The sequence below is a fragment of the Sphaeramia orbicularis genome, chromosome 7, assembly GCF_902148855.1.
Source record: "Sphaeramia orbicularis chromosome 7, fSphaOr1.1, whole genome shotgun sequence".
Taxonomy (NCBI): domain Eukaryota; kingdom Metazoa; phylum Chordata; class Actinopteri; order Kurtiformes; family Apogonidae; genus Sphaeramia; species Sphaeramia orbicularis.
In genome coordinates, this window is record NC_043963.1 from 32,863,909 (window position 1) to 32,884,247 (window position 20,339).

Consider the following 20,339-nt stretch of genomic DNA (forward strand, 5'->3'; position numbering starts at 1 on the left):
ATGAAACAAAACAGTGAACTTGTCTAATTTGTAGAACATTAAACTGTCTTTGAATTCTGTCTGCCTGTATCTCTCTCTTCATTGAACATAACTAACACAAGCCAACAGCTGAACAAGGCTTTGAATTCACAGATTTCTGAGGGTTTTTTTGTTTTTGTTTTTTCAGTAAAGTCGGGCCAGTCGCAACATAATATTTTCAACGGCATGAATGTTATGGTTAATTTAGCACCAAACACTGTCATTACCTGTCTGTATGATGTTGCAGGTCAGAGGAGGAGTAGGCTGCAGCAGTTTGGCCTGGCCTGGCCTGGCCTGGTTCAGCACTATTTGAGTGCAAAGTGGAGAGCGGAGTAGGTCGGGCAGAATTCTCTCAAGAACTCAAATAAATGCCAGCCCCGTTATATATCAAAACACATTTGGGGGTGATGACAGAGAGAGTTTTGTTTGTTTGTTTTTTTGTTTTTTTCTTAAATATCGATGAATGAAGAAACACTTGGTCTCCAGCAGAAAGGGCATTTTTATCATCCAGGACAAAAGAGCAGGTGCACGAGCACCAGTAGGGGTCTATCTGTGCACGCGCGTGCTACCACTAGTCATAACAAACAGGCAGCCATTTTATGTATGTATGTATGTATGTATGAATGTATGTATGTGTGTATGTATGCATGTATGTTGGGTATAATTAATTTTAAGTATTTTCCCCCCTTCATTGTAGCATATCTGTGTCCTTTCCTCACTACTTGAAAAGTTCGCAGGATAATCTGAAAACATACTATCTCAGATGCAGTGATGTTTTCACACCTATGAACGAGTTATGATCATAAAAACCAGTTACAGTCTGTTGCTGTTGCTTTGCTTAGCGGAGTAATTCAGCTTCTATCTATCTATCTATCTATCTATCTATCTATCTATCTATCTATCTATCTATCTATCTATCTATCTATCTATCTATCTATCTATCTATCTATCTCTTTAGAACTGACTGTAATGTAGATCCACTTTTACATCGACAGCATGACATATCGTCGTCCTGAGACAAAAAGAAAAAGTTATTTATTTATTTATTTATTTATTTATTTATTTATTTAACTGTTGTCCACTACAGAGGACAAAAATGCATTGTTAATTCTCAGGATATTATTATTATTATTATTATTATTATTATTATTATTATTATTATTATTATTATTATTATTATTATTATTTTCTATGGACCGAGAAGAGAAAGCTGCAGAAACAGGGCGAATACAGTCTAGTTGTGTATCCTATGTCTGTTTTCCTCCACATTTCCGTGGCTGCAGCTTTAAGTGTGTAAGAGGTGAACCCACCGCCAGTGTTCTGACTTCCTGTTGTGGAGTTCATTCGGACAGCCTCCACCTATTACATAAAACTGAGACTAAAATCCAGGGGTGGTGCAGTGGGAGATTATCGCAGGGAAACAACCATGGGCTATTTTCCAGACTTTTCTTTCGAGACGTGGACGTTGATAGTAATAATCCTCACCCTCATCCTAATGTGAGTACAGACCACACTGTTCACCTCTGACTCCAACTTAACAATGAAAACTCAGCATTGATCACGGCTGGTATTGTTTTACTGCGTTAGTTTCTTTTTGTTGCGTCACAGTCAATAAAAAGTAAAGTGCATTGTGAGTGCTGGCAGCCTTACTGATGGATCTTTTATCTTATTTTACTTGCACTTCTGGGTTTCTGTCTTCTCCAGTAGACTTTAAAATGTTAATTCCCCTTATAACATATGGCAAAATGACTAAATGCAGTATATCCCAGGTCCAATTTGGTTTTTATTATATTTTCTCCCCCTTGGCCAAATAATGTAACAGTTCAAAGATATTTCCTATAATTTATACATTAAAGACATCCAGCTGTAGAGTTCATTTAAGGCTTCTGAGACACAAACTGTCCTCCTTGATAAATTGCTTGGAGAGAATCAGGCAGTGGTTGAGTGATGATACCTTCAGCTCAATAATAATAATAATAACTTTATTTATATAGCACCTTTAAAACTGAGTTTCCAAAGTGCTTTGACAGACAAAGCAGAAGGACACAGCAGCAGGATGCCCAGGAGTCAAAATAACAACAGAGGGCCAAACAGGAGGACAGAATTAAGCCAATACTGAAATAAAACAAGACGCAAGCAAAGACACTAAAATGTAGAAAAACAACACAACACAGTAAAAGAGATAAGAACAGCAAACTAGAAAAACATAACACTCCGAATAAATTTATATATATTGAAGTAGAGTGGGCAGAGATTATGGAGACATAACTTGATGCTGTCAAATCATAATAAAAATGGAGTAGAATAAGACAACATCATGTATGTCAATATAAGTGAGTATCCAAAAAAGGGTCAAAATTAAATATTCAAACATTAAAAAGAAACATCACATAAAGGCAAGTCTATAAAAATGTGTTTTAAGAAGCGATTTAAAAGATGTCACTGCTTCTGCAAGCCTTATCTCCTCGGGCAGGCTGTTCCAAAGTCGACGGGCCCTGATGGATTTAAACTTCAACCTTAGAACAGCCAGGAGCCCCCAACCAAGGATCTAAGGCTTTCTACTGACTCATAAGTGATTAGCATGTCAGCTATGTAACTAGGGGCCAGGCCCAGTTGGGCTTTAAAAGTGATCAGTAAAATCTTGAAATCAATTCTAAAATGCACACTCAACTCAGTACTGATAAAACAGAAACATGTGTTATCACTCCTGATAATGCCATTTCTGATTAAACAGCATTAAGGTGTCTTGATCTCAGCAAAAACAGCCTAAAGAACTTGGGTGTTGTTCCTGATCAAGCCATGTCCCTGGAGCATCATTCAAAACTATCCAGTGTTTCCAGTTTAGTAACATTTCAAAGCTTAGATTAATGGTATCCAAAGTTAAATTTGAGATGATAATTCATGCTTTAACCCATAAAAACCTAGTGTTACTTTTGTGGCAGTTACCAAATTATTCTTTCTTTATTTTTAACTTTTCTTAAGTGATTTATCACCATTTGTTCTAATAATATGGTCAGTAGTTTGCATTCTTAAGTGATCATCAGGTATTTTTCTACATTTAATTTACTGATCATGATTGATGTCCATGAAAGTTCAAATTAAAGCTGATGGTTATTATATCAAAAACAGAAAAAGTGGAGTGAAAAGTGACTTTTTTGGTAAAATATATCATTAACCGAACATAAAAACAAGCGTGTCCAACGGCTGTCATTGGTCAAACTCCATGGTGAATCAATGTTGTGGAGGATGACGGTGTTTCCACATTCACTATGGAGCGCCTGAAGGTCCAAATGGGTCCAAATGGGCCTCGTATATGAATATCTAATGACCATGACAAGATGACAAACTGCATTTTACACCAGTTATTTACATGTATTGATAAGATTATCAATCTGTCAGCCCTGCGATGAACTGGCGACTCAAACAGGGTGTACCCTGCCTTTGCCCATAAATAGCTGGGATAGGTTCTAGCGACCCCTGTGACCCTAGAGAGGATAAATCGGGTTCAGAAAATGAATGAATGATAGGATTAGTGGATCAACAGTTATTTAACTTTATATATCAGTAAATGACTTTGGTCGCCAGTGGGTGCTTGGGTCTTTATGGGTTAATCTCATCCTGATTGGACTACTGTAACAGCCTGTTTACCTGCTGAAGTAAGTCCATGTAGGAGGTCCAAAAGTTGCTCACGCACACACTTTTTCATCGATGACCTATGATGGTAGAAAGATTTTTCACGTGAATACTGTCCACACAGGTGTACAGTATGTATGCAAGGTCGGGTGTGGAAAAAATATTTGAGGGCTGTAAATCTTATGTAATAAAAATGACAATTATCTCATTAACTAACATGGAGTTTTATGGTGAGTGTTCTCATGTAGTCTTTACACTGTAGGTCTGGATTTTTTGAGTTAGCTTGTTGTTTAGTTTAACCCATAAAGACCCAAACAGCCACCGGCAACCAAAATCAATCAAATCTACTGATCTAAAATGTTTAATACTAGTTGATCCACTAATCCTATCAATACATGTAAATAATTGGTGTAAAATACAGTTATTCATCTTTTCATGGTCATCAGATATGACCCATTTGGACATTCAGAGGCTCCATAGTGAACGTGGAAACACCATCATCTTCTACAACATTGATTCACCAGTAAAGCCCATGGAGTTGGATCAATGACAGTGGATGGAGACACTTGTTTTATGTTCAGTTAATGATATATTTGCTGATAAAGTCACTTTTTCTCCAGTTTTCTGTTTTGATACAATAACCTTTACATTTACTGAGTATTCTTGAACATCTAAATTAAATATAGGAAATGAAATGTAGGACAATATGTGATTTACAGTGAAAAATGCAGAGTATAATATTGCAATAAATGGTGATAAATCACTTTTAAAAAAAGGTTAAATAGCAGGAAAACATTATTTGGGGAGTGCCACAAAAGTAGCACTGGGTCTTTATGTGTTAAAAAAGGAAAAAAAGCACAAAAACAGCAACATTAAAGTTATTCAGGTGACCATATTTCTCATACAGGAGAATAAATAGTAAATGACTGGATTTCACATTTTTATTCTCAGATATGGATATGCTCCCTATGGATTTTTCAAGAAAATTGGCATCCAGGGACCAAAGCCTTGGCCCTTTATTGGGACATTTATGGAGTATAAGGATGTAAGTCACCTCCTGTTATGGACGTTAGGTCACACTAACCGGACTAAACCTGCACATTGATAACAGAGCATGACCATTTCTCACTTCTCTCTTGCTTCATTCATCAGGGTATTCACAATTTCGACACAAAGTGCTTTCAGAAGTATGGAAGGGTGTGGGGGTAAGTGTGTTATTTGACTTGTATTGGTAAAGAATGTGCCATATTGTTCAGTTTATTGAGAGCAAAGACCTTTTATTGCTATAATAACTCTGTTTGCATCATATAAGGCTCTACGATGGCAGACAGCCTGTGATGGCTGTGATGGACACAACAATGATTAAAACTATACTGGTTAAGGAGTGTTATTCTGTTTTCACCAACAGACGGGTAAGAATTAAGAGAATTTCATTAATAATACCTTCATTCTAATTCTCAAATATTACTTAAAGATTTTATCCTCTTTGTTTGGGTTTAATCTGATGTAGGATTTTGGCCTAAATGGACCTTTAGCGGATGCTGTGTCGATAGTAGAAGATGAGGAATGGAAGAGGATCCGTAGTGTACTGTCACCTTCCTTCACCAGTGGACGACTCAAGGAGGTACACAGCACACAGCCACTGAAACATTTAAGAATATATTAGCAATCATGTGAGAAGAATTTCTAATTACTTCGTATCTTTTGGCAGATGTACACAATAATGTTGCGGCACTCAAATAATCTGATCAAGAGTCTTGACAAGATGGTAGCAGCAGATAAAGTCATAGAGGTCAAAGAGTGAGTTATTATTGGATGTATATAATCAGATCTTTCTTTACAGATATTAAAAATAATATTAAAATTTATCAAAATGTCATCTTTGCCTTTCCTTGCAGAGTTTTTGGCCCTTACAGTATGGATGTTGTAACCAGCACTGCCTTTAGTGTGGATGTCGATTCCATCAATCAACCTTCTGATCCTTTTGTGACAAACATTAAAAAAATGGTCAAGTTCAGCTTCTTAAATCCCTTGTTTATACTTGTGGGTAGGTCACATATTATGCTGTAAACAAAATATCAGTTATATCCTCATGAGTACTAAATTAACCAACTACATCTTCTCAACTCTCATATGTTTTAGTTCTTTTTCCATTTATGGGACCAATTCTTCAAAAGATGGATGTGTCATTCTTCCCTGCTGAAGTGTTGGTTTTTTTCTACAAATTTCTTGAGAAAATTAAAGGAGACCGACACAAAAATGACCGCAAAGTAATTAAGACACAACAGTGGATCAAATTTTGGTGGTTTTCTAAATTGCATTTTCCTTTTTAAATGAGGTGATATTCTGTTTGACAGAACCGAGTGGACTTTATGCAGCTGATGGTGGACGCTCAGATTTCAGAGAACCAGGAGACAAATGGACAAAAAGGTAAAAAGCCCGGACCTTATACACTGTATTAAATATATTTAATGCAGTTGTGGCTAAAACACATCAGTACCACCAGAAGAAGGTATATCCTCCTGGCCTCCACAAAAAGGAAAAGATGTTCTTTTCAGTGATGTTTGTTAATTTTCCTTGATTTTCCCCCATGACAGCAGAGGAGTCTTGTGTAGTTTACAAGTTGTTTACTGTAAAAATATCAATTGAGTATAAAAATGAAGATAAATAGCATGATGGATGACACAGATAGATGACAGACAAAGCACCACTCCAATCTAAATGATTAATTGCTGCAGGTTTTGTAAAAAACATTATGTAATAGTTTTGCATTTATGCTTTGACAGCTTCGGCTGCATTTGTATTCATTCTAGCGCCCCCTTCTTGTATAAAGGTTGTTACATTAAAAAAAAAAAAAAAAAACAGTTAATTTTCTAGTTATACTCTGGACACAAAAAACAGCTAACTTAAAGACATGTAATTAGACGTTACTCAACATGTATCTGACACACAACCCAGACTAAGTGATTTTAACCCATAAAGACCCAAAGAGCCACTGGCGACACAAACCATCTACTGATCTAAACTGTTTAATACCTGTTGATCTATTAATTATATCAATACATGTAAATAACTGGTGTAAAATACAGTTTGTCACCTTTTCATGGTCATCAGATATGACCCATTTGTGGATGTTCAGAGGCTCCGAAGTGAACATGGAAACACTGTCATCTTCTACAACATTGATTCACCAGTAAAACCCATGGAGTTGGATCAATGACAGTGGATGGAAACACTTGTTTTTATGTTCAGTTATTGATATCTTTGCTGAAAAAGTCACTTTTCTTCAGTTTTCTCTGTTTCTGGTATAATGACCCTCAACTTTAATCAGCTTTTATGGACATCTACATGATCAGTGAATTAAATATTGGAAAATACATGATTTACACTGAAAAAATGCATAACAGGGATGATAATATTACAATCAATGGTGATAAATCACTTAAGAAAGGTTGAATATAGAGAAAAATTCATTTGGGAACTGACACAAAAATAGCACTGGGTCTTTATGGGTTAAACATGCTCAAATGTAACACTGACCCTAAAATGTGGAGGATGTAAAGAAGTGATTGTTGATCTATCTGTGTTGCAGGGTTGACTGACCATGAGATCCTGTCTCAGGCCATGATTTTCATCTTTGCTGGCTATGAAACCAGCAGCAGTACACTGTGCTTTCTCGCCTATAACCTGGCAACCCACCCTCACATCCAGAAAAAACTGCAAGAGGAAATTGATGAAACTTTCCCAGATAAGGTTACTTGATCTTTTTTTTTTTCTTCACTGACAATCTTTTTCTTAGTATGTTGTTGAACCCTACCTTTTTTTTCCCATAACCTTTATTTAAGCAACACCAAGTGACAACGAAATGTATGTAAAACAATATACAATATTTACATTAAGTCATCATAATGTGGGGGAAGGAAGGAGGTTTGGGGTTAGGATATATGGCATGTAATGTACAAAAGACACAAAATGTATGACTGACTAGGTAGTATCAGTCAATGTCCTGTCTGAGTTGTGTAAATGTTTTGTGTGGTGAAGTGTGTAAGATGTGTATGTGGTGAAAATGTTGTGATGTGGGTTTCTCAAAAAAATCAAAGATATGACCAAAGATAATCATTAGGTAACTGAAACTTAAGTGAGAAGAAGAGAAAGGAAAAAGAGAGAGAGAAAAAAGGAGGAAAACGAGGGGTAATAAAAATGATTAAGTAAATGAGTACATGAAAATAACCAAATGAGATTACAATTTATCTAAATATGATAGCATCAGTGTTAACGCCATTGCCCCCACTGCCTCACCTTGCCATAACAGCACTGTTGCCACTTATTTTAATAGTGAAAATAAACTCTTAGCCTATATTGGGAAATGTTTGTAGGGAAGTGTCTGTACTTTGCTTTAAAAACATGCAAGGTTGTTTGGTCAGCCTACTGCCAGAAGTGGTCGCCCTTCCAGAAGTAGGTCCACCCCTGGCCTAGCCTCCCTCCTCTTTTTGTGTGTATATATTATTTTTAGCTGCATGTATGAGTGCCATTTATTTGTCACCATTAAAAACATTGCACCTGTTGGTGTAAAATGGATTGAATAAAAAAAAAAAAAAACAGGATTAAATGTAGGAATATGGGGCCAAAATTAGGTGTATGATGGCAATAGGGTCAACAGCAGCAACAGTTGTTGTACCCTACCGATGCTACAGTGGTGGCTGCTCGTCTTTCAGACAGGGGAAGCTCAATGTCGGCTTACATAAAAAAAAATGTCAAGTTATTTAAACATATATTCGGCCCTCCGTTCCTTTTTAAGAAAATGGTCAGTGATCTTATTGTACCAAGTAAACAAGAAAACACTGAAATTATGTTAAATTGAAACAAGGAAGTACAATGAGTGTGTTTTATTTACAGTGCAAGAAATGAACAAGTAATTCCGTAATGGTTTCTCTCTCGCTTTCACAAGCAGAATGTGCAACGGTATTAAACTGAACTCTGTCAAGTGAAGGAGTAGATCTCAAAATAGCTGTCAGTCAAATGGGATTCAGCCTTTCCACTGATCCTCCAATCAGCACATGGAATCCCGTCGTCCAGCCCGGCCGAGCTCCGTCCACAGCTCCATTCACCCCCAGAGACGCTGAGCGTCCGGGGGCGGGACAACATTGTGGCATTTATCCAATTACCATCCAGTTTTGAGGCAATGAAAAAAACTGTTCCACGCAGTCCCATTGAAGTGCATGGATGCTGAGCGTCTACGGGCAAATGCACTGACAAGCGCAACGGGAATGTATGAGAAGTGAACAACATCAAGTCCGTTGATTTGTGATAAAGCTGATTCTGAACAAACTTGTCTTTGAGATGAACGTGTTCTAACACATTTGTAGTCAATGAAATGTCAACACAACCGTACATATTTAACCATTTAATTTTCATAATTTTAGGGGAAGCCGAGCTTCCCTTGCAGTCTATGAGAAATCGCCTCTGCGATGCTAACTTCATACTGCACCTCTACAGACTGAGCCAACCTATGAAGGAGTGATGCAGATGGAGTACCTGGACATGACGTTAAATGAATCAAGCAGGCTGTACCCCATTGGGACTCGACTGGAAAGGATGACAAAGGCTACTGTGGAAATAAACGGTGTGACCATCCCTAAGGGCACTGTTGTTATGGTCCCAGTTTACACTCTCCACCGAGACCCAGCTTTATGGACTGAGCCTGAGGTTTTCAATCCCGAGAGGTACCAGAAGAAACTCACATCAAATGAAGGAAATATTCTATGAAAATGGTTATTTTGGGGGGGATTTGTTGATGCTCTGCTTGTGTTTTCAGGTTCAGCAAAGAAAACAAGGACAACATCGACCCCTATGCTTTCTTGCCCTTTGGCGCCGGACCAAGGAACTGCATTGGGATGCGATTTGCGCTAGTGATGATGAAGTTGGCCATTGTACAGATCCTTCAGAGATACAGCTTCGTCACATGCAAGGAGACAGAAGTGAGTAAACGGGATATATTGGCAGGTTCTGTGTATGATTAGGATGTATTTGTAGCTTCATTTATGACATTTCTTTTCTTAGATTCCACTGGAGCTCTCCAGTGATGGATTTGCCACACCCAAGGTTCCTATAAAACTGAAGCTGGAGCCCAGATAAACTGCTGCAGATTCTTCTTTGTGTTGAACGAGATTATAAGTGACCATGCAATGATTGTTTACCATATATTCTACTGAAAAGTGGTACTAAACTAACATTTATTTTCCACTATGGATATGATTTAAGATTAAAACACAGCACTAATTAAACTGTGAATCTGTAATCTGCATCTTTTTCTTCAACATCAGATCAAACACATATATTTGTTGAATACAGACATGTAAATTACACACTGTGCTTCATCTTTTCCACACATACTTTTCCTCTGGTCAAACACTTTGGCTCCAACACTAATTATACTTCTGACTCGTTCTGCTGGGACAGTGCTGTGTGAAATGATCCAGTGGAAAGGAATTAACAAATTTACTTTAACACGGCTTGGCCACATTAATGTTCGTGTTGCCTCTGGGCAAAGAATGGGGGATTAGTGAGTTGAACTAATCTACAGGCTAGCATTTGGATTCAGAAGTCATTTTACAATAATTAACAGTATAAGAACAAGTGTCTTAATCATGCTACATTGACTGGATTTTTTTTTTTTTTTTGCCATGTTGAGTACTATTGAGATACTTCTTTTGGTGGGACTTCCCTTAAAATATCACACATATTTTCATGAAATTGCATTTAATAACATTTTAAGGTAATGTGTTTGATTGAATTACAGGACTGTCAGAGGTACAGTATGTGCTCTAACAAGTACCATCTCTAGTGAGGTTTGTATTTTTTGTTAACAAACCTCAAAATAAGCCATATAATTTTGCATAGTTTGTAAAAATCACACTTTTCTATGATATTCTGCCATACTTTTCTAAAGAGTGCTTTTGCAGTATTCTTACAATATGCAAATATGCTTTTCAAGTGCTGTTTTGATATTTCACAAATGCTGCATTCACTGTCCAGAACATGCATTAGCTCACATTAAATCTCCAGCGGATTATCGCCACAGCTTAACTCACTTCTTGTGGATTGTTTTCCTGATATGCAGTGCACTTTGGTCCTGATATCACCAAGTCACAGCAGGCGGAGATCCAGGTTTGCCATAAAAGTGCTCGATAGTGGGTTGTATGTGGGGAAACCATGGAGCTGTGGACAGAGTAGGCCGTGTGAATTTAATATTAGTGCATTTAATAGCTGTATTTCAATTAACCATCTGTAGTTTTGCAAATAAAAGAATAATAAGGGCAGTATTTGTTCAATCAGGTATCATTAGTGCTGTAAAAATACCAACAGCTGTAAATACAATAAATAAATAAAAAGAGCAGATTGTGTACTCTGTAATGATAAGAGTGCATGATCTAAGGCCAGGGTTAGTTCTGCAGATCTTTGACCTGTTTCACAAAAACATTGGTCCCATCACGTTTTTTGTCCCACCTTAAGGTAAACACAGCAGTCATGGGGAAACAAAGAAAACTAAAGATTAAACACTAATGCTTTCACTGCCAGCTTTCTTTTCATTCTTCTTCACTGACTAATGGACCTGCCTTTACATGTCAAGGCATTGTTTGATGAGTGGTAAATCCTGCTATGATCATTATTGTTGGATAAAACAGAACTTGACTGTTGCACAACACTGAAAATCCCCTGTATGTCCAACCCTTTATTTAAGTATGCTTTCATTCTATTGATAGTGGCCAAAACATACAAATCCTACTGTTGTTTTGGCCAATAAAAACTCAAATAAACCCTGAATAAACACATCTGACACACAAGATTCATCATAGCAAAAGTTCTGGAAATAATTTGAGAAATATAAGCTTTGGTTTACTTTAATCTTCTTCCATTCTAGCTCATCTGTCTACTTTTCTCACTACTGCTTAGAAACATATCTAAGGATGATCTGATAATGAAGAACATCAGTACCTCAACTGCTCAGTCTAGAGTAGGAGTATTCATCTAAAATTTATAGAAATCCACTAAGTCAGCCCTCCCCTCCAGCTGAGTTACAAACATAGGTAGAGTTTATGCTTTTTTTTTACCAGATCAGTGATACATTTTATTGAACAACATATAATTAAACTCATTTTTTAAATCATGTATTTTTGGCATAACTATAATTATTAATAAAGAGTATGTGATTTCTAAAACTCTCTTATTCTTAGCAAAAATACACTCATATGCAAACACTCAATCACTACAAAAAGTAACAAATAAGTAAAGGCTTGAGTTTGTGATTAATTTTGTGTCTTTATAAATAAACCAGAGGGACAGATGGCTCTTGATTGCAGTCATATACTCCAATCAGCCAATGCATTTACAACTAGAAGCACTCAGAGAGCGCAGACCTCCGCCAAGGCTGATCAGTGGTCCCCCCCGTGGGCCCCCCCACGCCAAGGAGGTTATGTTTTTGCCAGGGTTTGTTTGTTTGTTTGTCTGTGTGTCTGTCTGTTTGTCTGTCCGTTAGTGTGCAACATAACTCAAAAAGTTATGGACAGATATTGATGAAATTTTGTGGTCTGCGCCCCCCCCCCCGATCACCACCAAAATTTAATCATTTCTTCCTTATCCCATTTCCAACAAACCCTGAAAATTTCATCAAAATCTGTCCATAACTTTTTGAGTTATGTTGCACACTAACGGACAGACAAACAGACAGACAAACAAACCCTGGAAAAAAAAAAAACATAACCTCCTTGGCAGAGGTAATGAATGCACATTTAGAAATGAAAGACCCTTTAGTCAGTTTTTGTCTTTGTCAAGGCGACTTACAGTAGCGGAGCAAAACAGAGGTTTTCAGTTTTGATACATAATTGTAATAGTGGGTTGACTACATAATATACCTGTTGATTTTTTTAATTATCAATGTTGATTATGAATTGAGTGGAAGATGGAACTTGTGAGGCAGGAGGTGAACTGTACACCCACCCCTGTTTCTGGATTGAAACCCCTCTCTGTGAGCAGTTACAGGTGAGGAGTTTGAGTGGGAATAAGGGTTATCTGTGGACAAACAGAAACCAAGTGAACAACAGAACATGTACTGGGACATGAACGAATGAATTTTTATTATTGTGTCCTGCATAAAAATATGCCCAGCCCTTACACAGGCTTATAAAACACTAAACATATAAACTGAAGACTAAATACCAGACAAAAGGCACAACAGATATAAACAAGACAATGTACTGATCTATTTAAACAAACACATCTGCTGTTTCTTCCAGGCTTTACAAACAAATAATGCTAATTTATATGATATATATATGATAAGTGATTTCATTCCTAAAAGTCATAAAATGTGATCTGATCTACATCTAAGTCACAAGTACAAATAAACATAACATTCTTAACCTAATATATCATTTCATAGCTTCACTGAACACAGCTGTTAAACACTCAGAGTGTTGTTGGAAAAAATAAGTCAATCCTCAGCCTGAAGACTCCAAAAACATTGACTTTGATGCAGATTTTATGAGCAATTCATACAGTGAAACAACTTCAAAGGGTTCACTACCTTTTCTTGACAGTTTATGTGCAGTACACAGTAATCTCCCTAGTTAGAGGACATGGATAGTTCTGTATGGCCTCGATGTGCCTGTTGTTAAAAGGTCTCTTTCATGACAATACAGAAAATCGCACTTCAGTGTTATCCCTTTTTTCTGTGTCGAATAGTTTCGTAGAATGGCTTTGGATCAGAGTCTGCTAGTTGGTGACCTCTGGTGTAGAGTTGCAGGTGATGCATTTGCAAAACCCTAGTTGTATAATGGTAATAAAAACAATGGTTACATACAGATATGCTGCCTTCACCGGAGGTTTAAACTGTTGGTTTTTACTATTTATTTATTATTTATTTGTTGGTTATTACTATTTACTATTGACTGTTTTAGTTTGAGAAAAGGCTTGTACAAACTCCATTTTTAATTATTCTCGACTATGGAGGCATTAATTATACCAGAGGTCTCAAACATGCAGCCTGGGGGTCAAGTCCAGCCCACCAAAGGGTCCAGTCTGGCCCCTGGGATGAATTTGTGAAATGCAAAAATTACACAAGATGTTAAGGTCAGGTTCCAACATACAGACCAATTTAATCTCAATTGGGTCAGATTAGTAAAATACTATCATAATAATCTATAAATACTCACAACCCCAAACTTTTTTCTTTGTAAATGTAAACATTTTCATTTCATTTTACTATAGTTACACTAAAACAAACTACCATTTCACAAAAACACAAATAACCTGAACAAATAAAGTGCTAGTTTACCAATATTCTGCCTGTTATTAAATGTTTTATGTATGGGAAGATCCACTTTGATCTGTAAATTGTAATTTGCATGTGTAAATGACAAACTGAGACATAATATTGTTAAAATTGCACTTAGTTTTCTTAAGAAATTTCAGTTTGTTCATGTTATTCACATTATTTTAAAGGATAGTTGGTAGATGTAAACATTTTCATCGTATAATTTTACTTATTTCGCTCTAAAACATAGAAAAAAGTTTGGAGTTGACATTATTTCTATATATTATTATGTTATTATTTCACTGGTCCGGTCCACTTCAGATCAAATTTGGCTTAATGTGAACCCTGAACTAAAATGAGTTTGACACCCCTGATTTATACAAATTCTGCCTCTGATACACTGTGATGTCTGGATTCTATATGTTACAGTACCTTGTGTTTCATATTGAATGTATCATTCATACTTACTTTATGATATGGTTTCCTGACCTTCATTATGCTTGAGGACACATCATCCTTGGTATTATTTTTTTTTTTAATCTATTTACTCCAATCTTATTTGTGTAATTTTCTATCAATAGTATGAGACAAACAGGAACCAAGTGAACAACAGATCATGCACTGGGGCATGATTGAATGAATTTTTATTATTGTGTCCTGCATAAGAATATGACCAGCCCTTTCACGGCCTTATTTAACACTAAAAATATAAACTGAAGGCCAAATACCAGACAAAAGGCACAACAGATCAATAGTAGTTATAAATTTTATTCCCAATAAGTGGCTCCTATAAAAGAATTTCATTTTCTATACAGAACTTATTTTGCTTCCTGGTCTTGTAATAACCTTCAGAATAATCCACAGCTAAAGGATTTTGTCTCTTCAGGTGAATTTTAGAACTCTGTTAAGATATTATGTTACTGAAGAATTGCTGTCCTACGGTAGTTTAATTTTTTTTTCTCATCTACCTTTATTTCTGTTTTTTCATCCTTGTTTTTTATTTGTTTCATATTCTATCCAACTTCTATTGACTGGTGTTCCTTCTTAGGCAGGTATCCCTTTAAGAGATTTATTCTCAGGGGACATCATGGTTAAATAAACATTAAATAACAAAGGAAAGAACAGAAAGATCTAACCTGAAGCAAGCTCATGTTCGGGAGACACAAAAAGTATTCATTATTGGAAATAGAAGTTAAAGGAAGATTAGCTGATTTTGCAGGTGAAAGGTAATTTCATTGCCCATGTCCTAACTTCCTGTTTTTGTGGAGTTCAGCCTGCCTCCAGCTGTTACATAAGACAGAGAGAAGTGAACCCACGGGCATTTGAAGGGAAAGCTTCACACAGTAACAATCATGGGCTATTTTCCTGACTTTTCCATTGAGACATGGACAATAATAGCAATTATCATCACCCTCATCCTAGGGTAAGTATAGACCACAGACTTTAGCGCTGTCTTTGGAAATGGTACATTTACATCTCACATGTAAATCACAGAGAAAATTCATTGATCATGTGACGTCCATAGGGAGTCATCTAGTAGGTGCAGATTGTTAGAGTTTTTAATGTGTCTGGTGTTTGGTGTTTTGTTACTAAAATGTACTACAGACTACAGTTTACAGTTTTAAGTACTTTTTTTAAATTTAATTTTATTTTTTGTATCATTTATGTGATGTAAGATTACCCATAATAGATATTCAGGTCTTCATGCAGTGATTTGTAAAGGCAAGACAGTGGCTGATTGACAAGTCTGGTCAAGTCCACACAGGTGTAACAAAGGTCAGATAAGAAATATATTTGAGGGTTGTAAATCATTTATAATAAAAATGACGATTACCTCATTAACATGGAGTTTTATGATGAGTATTCTCATGTAGTCTTTATAGTAGTTCTAGGTTTTTCAATTAGCTCATCTTTTATTTTACAAAGAATGAAAAGCACAAGACAGGCAACATGAAAGTTCTTCAGGTGATGATGCTTCTCATACAGGAGATTGAATACTAAATGACTGGATTTCACATTTTTATTCTCAGATATGGATATGCTCCCTATGGATTTTTCAAGAAAATTGGCATCCAGGGACCAAAGCCTTGGCCCTTTATTGGGACATTTATGGAGTATAAGAATGTAAGTCACCTCCTGTTATGGACGTTAGGTCACACTAACCGGACTAAACCTGCACATTGATAACAGAGGCTGACCATTTCTCACTCCTCTCTTACTTCATTCATCAGGGTATTCACAATTTTGACACAAATTGCTTTCAGAAGTATGGAAGGGTGTGGGGGTAAGTGTGTTATTTGACTTGTATTGGTAAAGAATGTGCCATATTGTTCAGTTTATTGAGAGCAAAGACCTTTTATTGCTACAATAACTGTGTTTGCATTATATAAGGCTCTACGATGGCAGACAGCCTGTGATGGCTGTGATGGACACAACGATGATCAAAACTGTACTGGTTAAGGAGTGTTATTCCATTTTCACCAACAGACGGGTAAGAATTGAGAGACTTTCTTTAGTTAAGGCCATTTTTTCTATTCCTAATATATCATTTAAAGAGTCCATCCTCTGTGTTTGGGTTTAATCTGACATAGGATTTCGGTCTAAATGGACCTTTCCGAGATGCTGTTTCAGAAGTACATGATGAGGAATGGAAGAGGATCCGTAGTGTACTGTCGCCTTCCTTCACCAGTGGACGACTCAAGGAGGTACACAGCACACAGCCACTGTAACATTTAGTCATACTGTGTATTTTTACAGCATTATTAACCCCCTTTAGAATATGTATTGACAATCGTGTGAGAAGAATTTCTAATTACTTCTTATCTTTTGGCAGATGTACACAATAATGTTGCAGCACTCAAATAATCTGATCAAGAGTCTTGACAAGATGGTAGCAGCAGATAAAGTCATAGAGGTCAAAGAGTGAGTCATTATTGGGTGTATGTAATCGGATCTTTACAGATATTAAAAATAAAATTATAATCTATCACAATATGATTTTTGCCTTTTCTTGCAGAGTCTTTGGCCCTTACAGTATGGATGTTGTAACCAGCACTGCCTTTAGTGTGGATGTCGATTCCATCAATCATCCGTCTGATCCTTTTGTAGCAAACATTAAGAGAATGGTCAAGTTCAGCTTCTTTAACCCATGGCTTGTACTTGTGGGTAGGTCAGATATTATGCTGTAAACAAAATGTCAGTTGCATCCTCTTAAATACTAAATTAACTAACTATATCTTCTCATCTCTCATATGTTTTAGTTCTTTTTCCATTTTTGACACCAATTCTTGATAAGATGGATGTGGCATTCTTTCCTGTTGAAGTTTATACATTCTTCAGCAACTTCCTGGTGAAAATCAAAGCAGGCCGACAAAAAAATGACCATAAGGTAATTCAGAAACAACAGATGTTGGTTTCTATGTTTTGTGTTTTTAAATTTGTATGATATTTTCCATTAAAATATGGCTCTCAATGTATTTAACACCACATCACCAGGTTATTTTATATTATGTTGCTTAAATATATAATATTTTGACAGAACCGAGTGGACTTTATGCAGCTGATGGTGGACTCTCAGATTTCAGAGAACACGGAGACAAATGGACAAAAAGGTAAAACACACAGACCTTTTGAGAAGTGTTCACTGCAATGTGTGCAATATGTGAACAGCAGTCATGGCTAAAGTAAACAAGGGGCTATCAGAGGATGACATGACCTCCTGGTCTCCACAACATCAAAAGGTAACACTTGTTGAGGCATTTTTTTCTGTTTCTGTCATTTCCCTTTCTTAAACAGAGGGGTTGACCCCTTTACAAATATTTTAATTCAGATTACAAAAGTACAACAAATCTAAATCACCAATATTCTCCTCTCTGTAGCTCCCATAACAATAAAAATGTTTAACCCATAAAGACCCAGGGCTGCTTTTATGTCAGTTCCCAAAAGAAATTTTCTCTCTATTTAAACTTCAGTGATTTATCACCATTTATTATAATATGATCCTCTGTCTTTTGCATTTTATCACTATAACTCAGGTATTTTCCTACATTTCATTTGCTGATCATAAAAATCTTCATAAAAACTCAGATTTAAATTAAGGATTATTATATCAAAAACAGAGAAAACTGAAGAAAAAGTCACTATTTCCGTCAAATCTCTAATTGAACATAACCCCAGTGTGTCCATCCACTGTCATTGATCCACCTCCATGTGTTTTACTGGTGAACCAATATTGTAGAAGATGACAGTGTTTCCACGTTCACTACAGAGCCTCTGAATGTCCAAATGGGTCATGTCTGATGATCATGAAAAGATGACAAACTGCATTTGATACCAATTATTTACATGTATTGATAGGATTAGTGGATCAACAGGGATTAAACAGTTAACATCAATAGATGGTTCTGGTTAAAGGTGGATGTTTGGGTTTTTATGGGTTAATCTTCGAGTCCTGTCATGCAAGGTATTATAGTTTTAATTATACTGTATCTGTGTTTCAGGGCTGACTGATCACGAGATCGTGTCTCAGGCCATATTTTTCATCTTTGCTGGCTATGAAACCAGCAGCAGTACACTGTGCTTTCTGGCCTATAACCTGGCAACCCACCCTCACACCCAGAAGAAACTGCAAGAGGAAATTGATGAGACTTTCCCAGATAAGGTTACTTGATCTTTTTTTTTTCTCACTGACAGACTTTTTCTTTGCATTTGGTTGAACCCTACCAGTGATAACTTCATACTGTGCCTCTACAGACTGAGCCAACCTATGACGGCGTGATGCAGATGGAGTACTTGGACATGGCATTGAACGAATCCATGAGGCTGTACCCCATTGCAAATCGAGTGGAAAGGATGTCAAAGGCTACTGTGGAAATAAATGGTGTGACCATCCCTAAGGGCACTGTTGTTATGGTTCCGGTTTACGCTCTCCACCGTGACCCAGTTTTATGGCCTGAGCCGGATGCTTTCAAACCCGAGAGGTACCAGAAAAAACTCACAGCAGCAAAATATTAAATGGAAACAGTCATTTTTTGGGGATTTGTTGACGCTCTGCTTGTGTTTTCAGGTTCAGCAAAGAAAACAAGGACAACATCGACCCCTACGCCTACTTACCCTTTGGAGCCGGACCAAGGAATTGCGTTGGGATGCGATTTGCTCTTGTGATGATGAAGTTGGCCCTTGTGCAGATCCTTCAGAGATACAGCTTTGTCACATGCAAGGAGACAGAAGTGAGTAAAGATGACATAGGTTTTACAAGTTCATATTTGTTTGAAACTTAGTGAAACTTCATTTGTGACGTTTCTTTTCTTAGATTCCAATGGAGCTCTCCAATGACGGATTTACTACACCCAAGGTTCCTATAAAACTGAAGCTGGAGCCCAGATAAACTCCTGCAGATTCTCCTTTAAGCGAAACATGATAATCTGTAACCATGCAATGACTGTTTTACTCTGTTTAACAATCAAATCATGATGGTGCCTCAGGTAGCTTTTCTGTTATTCTATTGAAATGTACCTGCTACTCTGCATATGATCCTACCTAAAAGGTTTGCTTGAATCAGTAATTGGTTACTTTGCTGCGGAAAAATGTAAACAAACATGGATGGAAAACATAGATGAATGCTTCCTTTACTTTGGAGGCCAGGGTGAGATGTGGACAAAGATAGAAACAACAGGCTTCTGGTGTGAGAGTATAGGTTACAGCGTTGTACAATGAACACATCCTTGCCCCATTTAACATAAGAATGCAGTCTATCGGGTTTCTGGACGTGTAAGTCGTTTAAGGTGTGCACAAGGCCAAGGGGAAACAAAGGAAAGAAAGCGAAAAGGGAACAATTAAAGCTTTAAGTTTCCACTGGTCTACTTAGAGGAAAAGTAGACCTTGTCATGTGCCTTGAGATTATGACTGGTGCTTTATAAATAAAACCAAATAGAACTGATACCATTTAAAGACTGATTCCTCTGTGATATTGCACTCTCTCTGGTGGTTGTTGGACAAAAACATCATTTCACTGATCTGGAATTTTGGAAACCCTCAATTCTTCTTTTCAATCATTGACCTGACACACAAATGGAGAATATTCCCAGATGGCAAATATTTTGGCAGTATTATGGCATACATTTGACATTTTTGGCTTTCTTTTGGCATTATGAAAACCTTTAGGCTTAACTATGGTATGATTAAGGTTATCCATAATAGATATGGAGGCACCAGCAATATATGGCTGAGTTATGGCATATGTCTGGTTAACCAAAAGACTGGGCAAAGAGCAGGATCAAGTACAGGGATGGTATGGCATGTTTATGGCAAGCCAGGAGATTTACTAAAGAGTGGCAACATCTTATTGCATGTATGGATGTGTTTTTGGTTGTGTTTT

At 36.8% G+C, this 20,339-nt stretch overlaps 1 protein-coding gene across 3 annotated transcripts; it reads left to right on the top strand.

Moving 5' to 3' along the window:
- Window positions 1–1,370: 1,370 nt before the first annotated feature.
- On the top strand, window positions 1,371–19,908 carry LOC115422959 (cytochrome P450 3A27-like). Of its 3 annotated transcripts, none has more exons than XM_030139615.1 (13): window positions 1,371–1,515; window positions 4,603–4,696; window positions 4,804–4,856; window positions 4,964–5,063; window positions 5,162–5,275; window positions 5,363–5,451; window positions 5,550–5,698; window positions 5,794–5,921; window positions 6,009–6,081; window positions 7,244–7,404; window positions 9,148–9,374; window positions 9,467–9,629; window positions 19,275–19,907. In XM_030139615.1, exons 1-13 carry the CDS (start codon window positions 1,445–1,447, stop codon window positions 19,347–19,349), a joined length of 1,497 nt encoding a protein of 498 aa, XP_029995475.1. In that variant the 5' UTR covers window positions 1,371–1,444; the 3' UTR covers window positions 19,350–19,907. The 3 variants fall into 3 exon arrangements, with proteins under 3 accessions (XP_029995475.1, XP_029995474.1, XP_029995476.1); XM_030139614.1 differs by lacking the exon at window positions 19,275–19,907 and adding an exon at window positions 9,712–11,228; XM_030139616.1 differs by lacking the exons at window positions 1,371–1,515; window positions 4,603–4,696; window positions 4,804–4,856; ... (7 more) ...; window positions 9,148–9,374; window positions 9,467–9,629 and adding exons at window positions 15,117–15,386; window positions 15,994–16,087; window positions 16,195–16,247; ... (7 more) ...; window positions 18,716–18,942; window positions 19,029–19,191 and having other exon boundaries at window positions 19,275–19,908.
- The last annotated feature ends 431 nt before the right edge of the window (window positions 19,909–20,339 follow it).

Coding starts and splice junctions, on each gene's coding strand:
- LOC115422959 (XM_030139615.1), top strand. CDS start 1,445: ATGGGCTATTTTCCAGACTTTTCTTTCGAGACGTGGACGTTGATAGTA. Junction 1,516..4,602: donor ATCCTCACCCTCATCCTAAT/GTGAGTACAGAC, acceptor TTTTATTCTCAG/ATATGGATATGCTCCCTATG. Junction 5,699..5,793: donor TCCCTTGTTTATACTTGTGG/GTAGGTCACATA, acceptor CATATGTTTTAG/TTCTTTTTCCATTTATGGGA.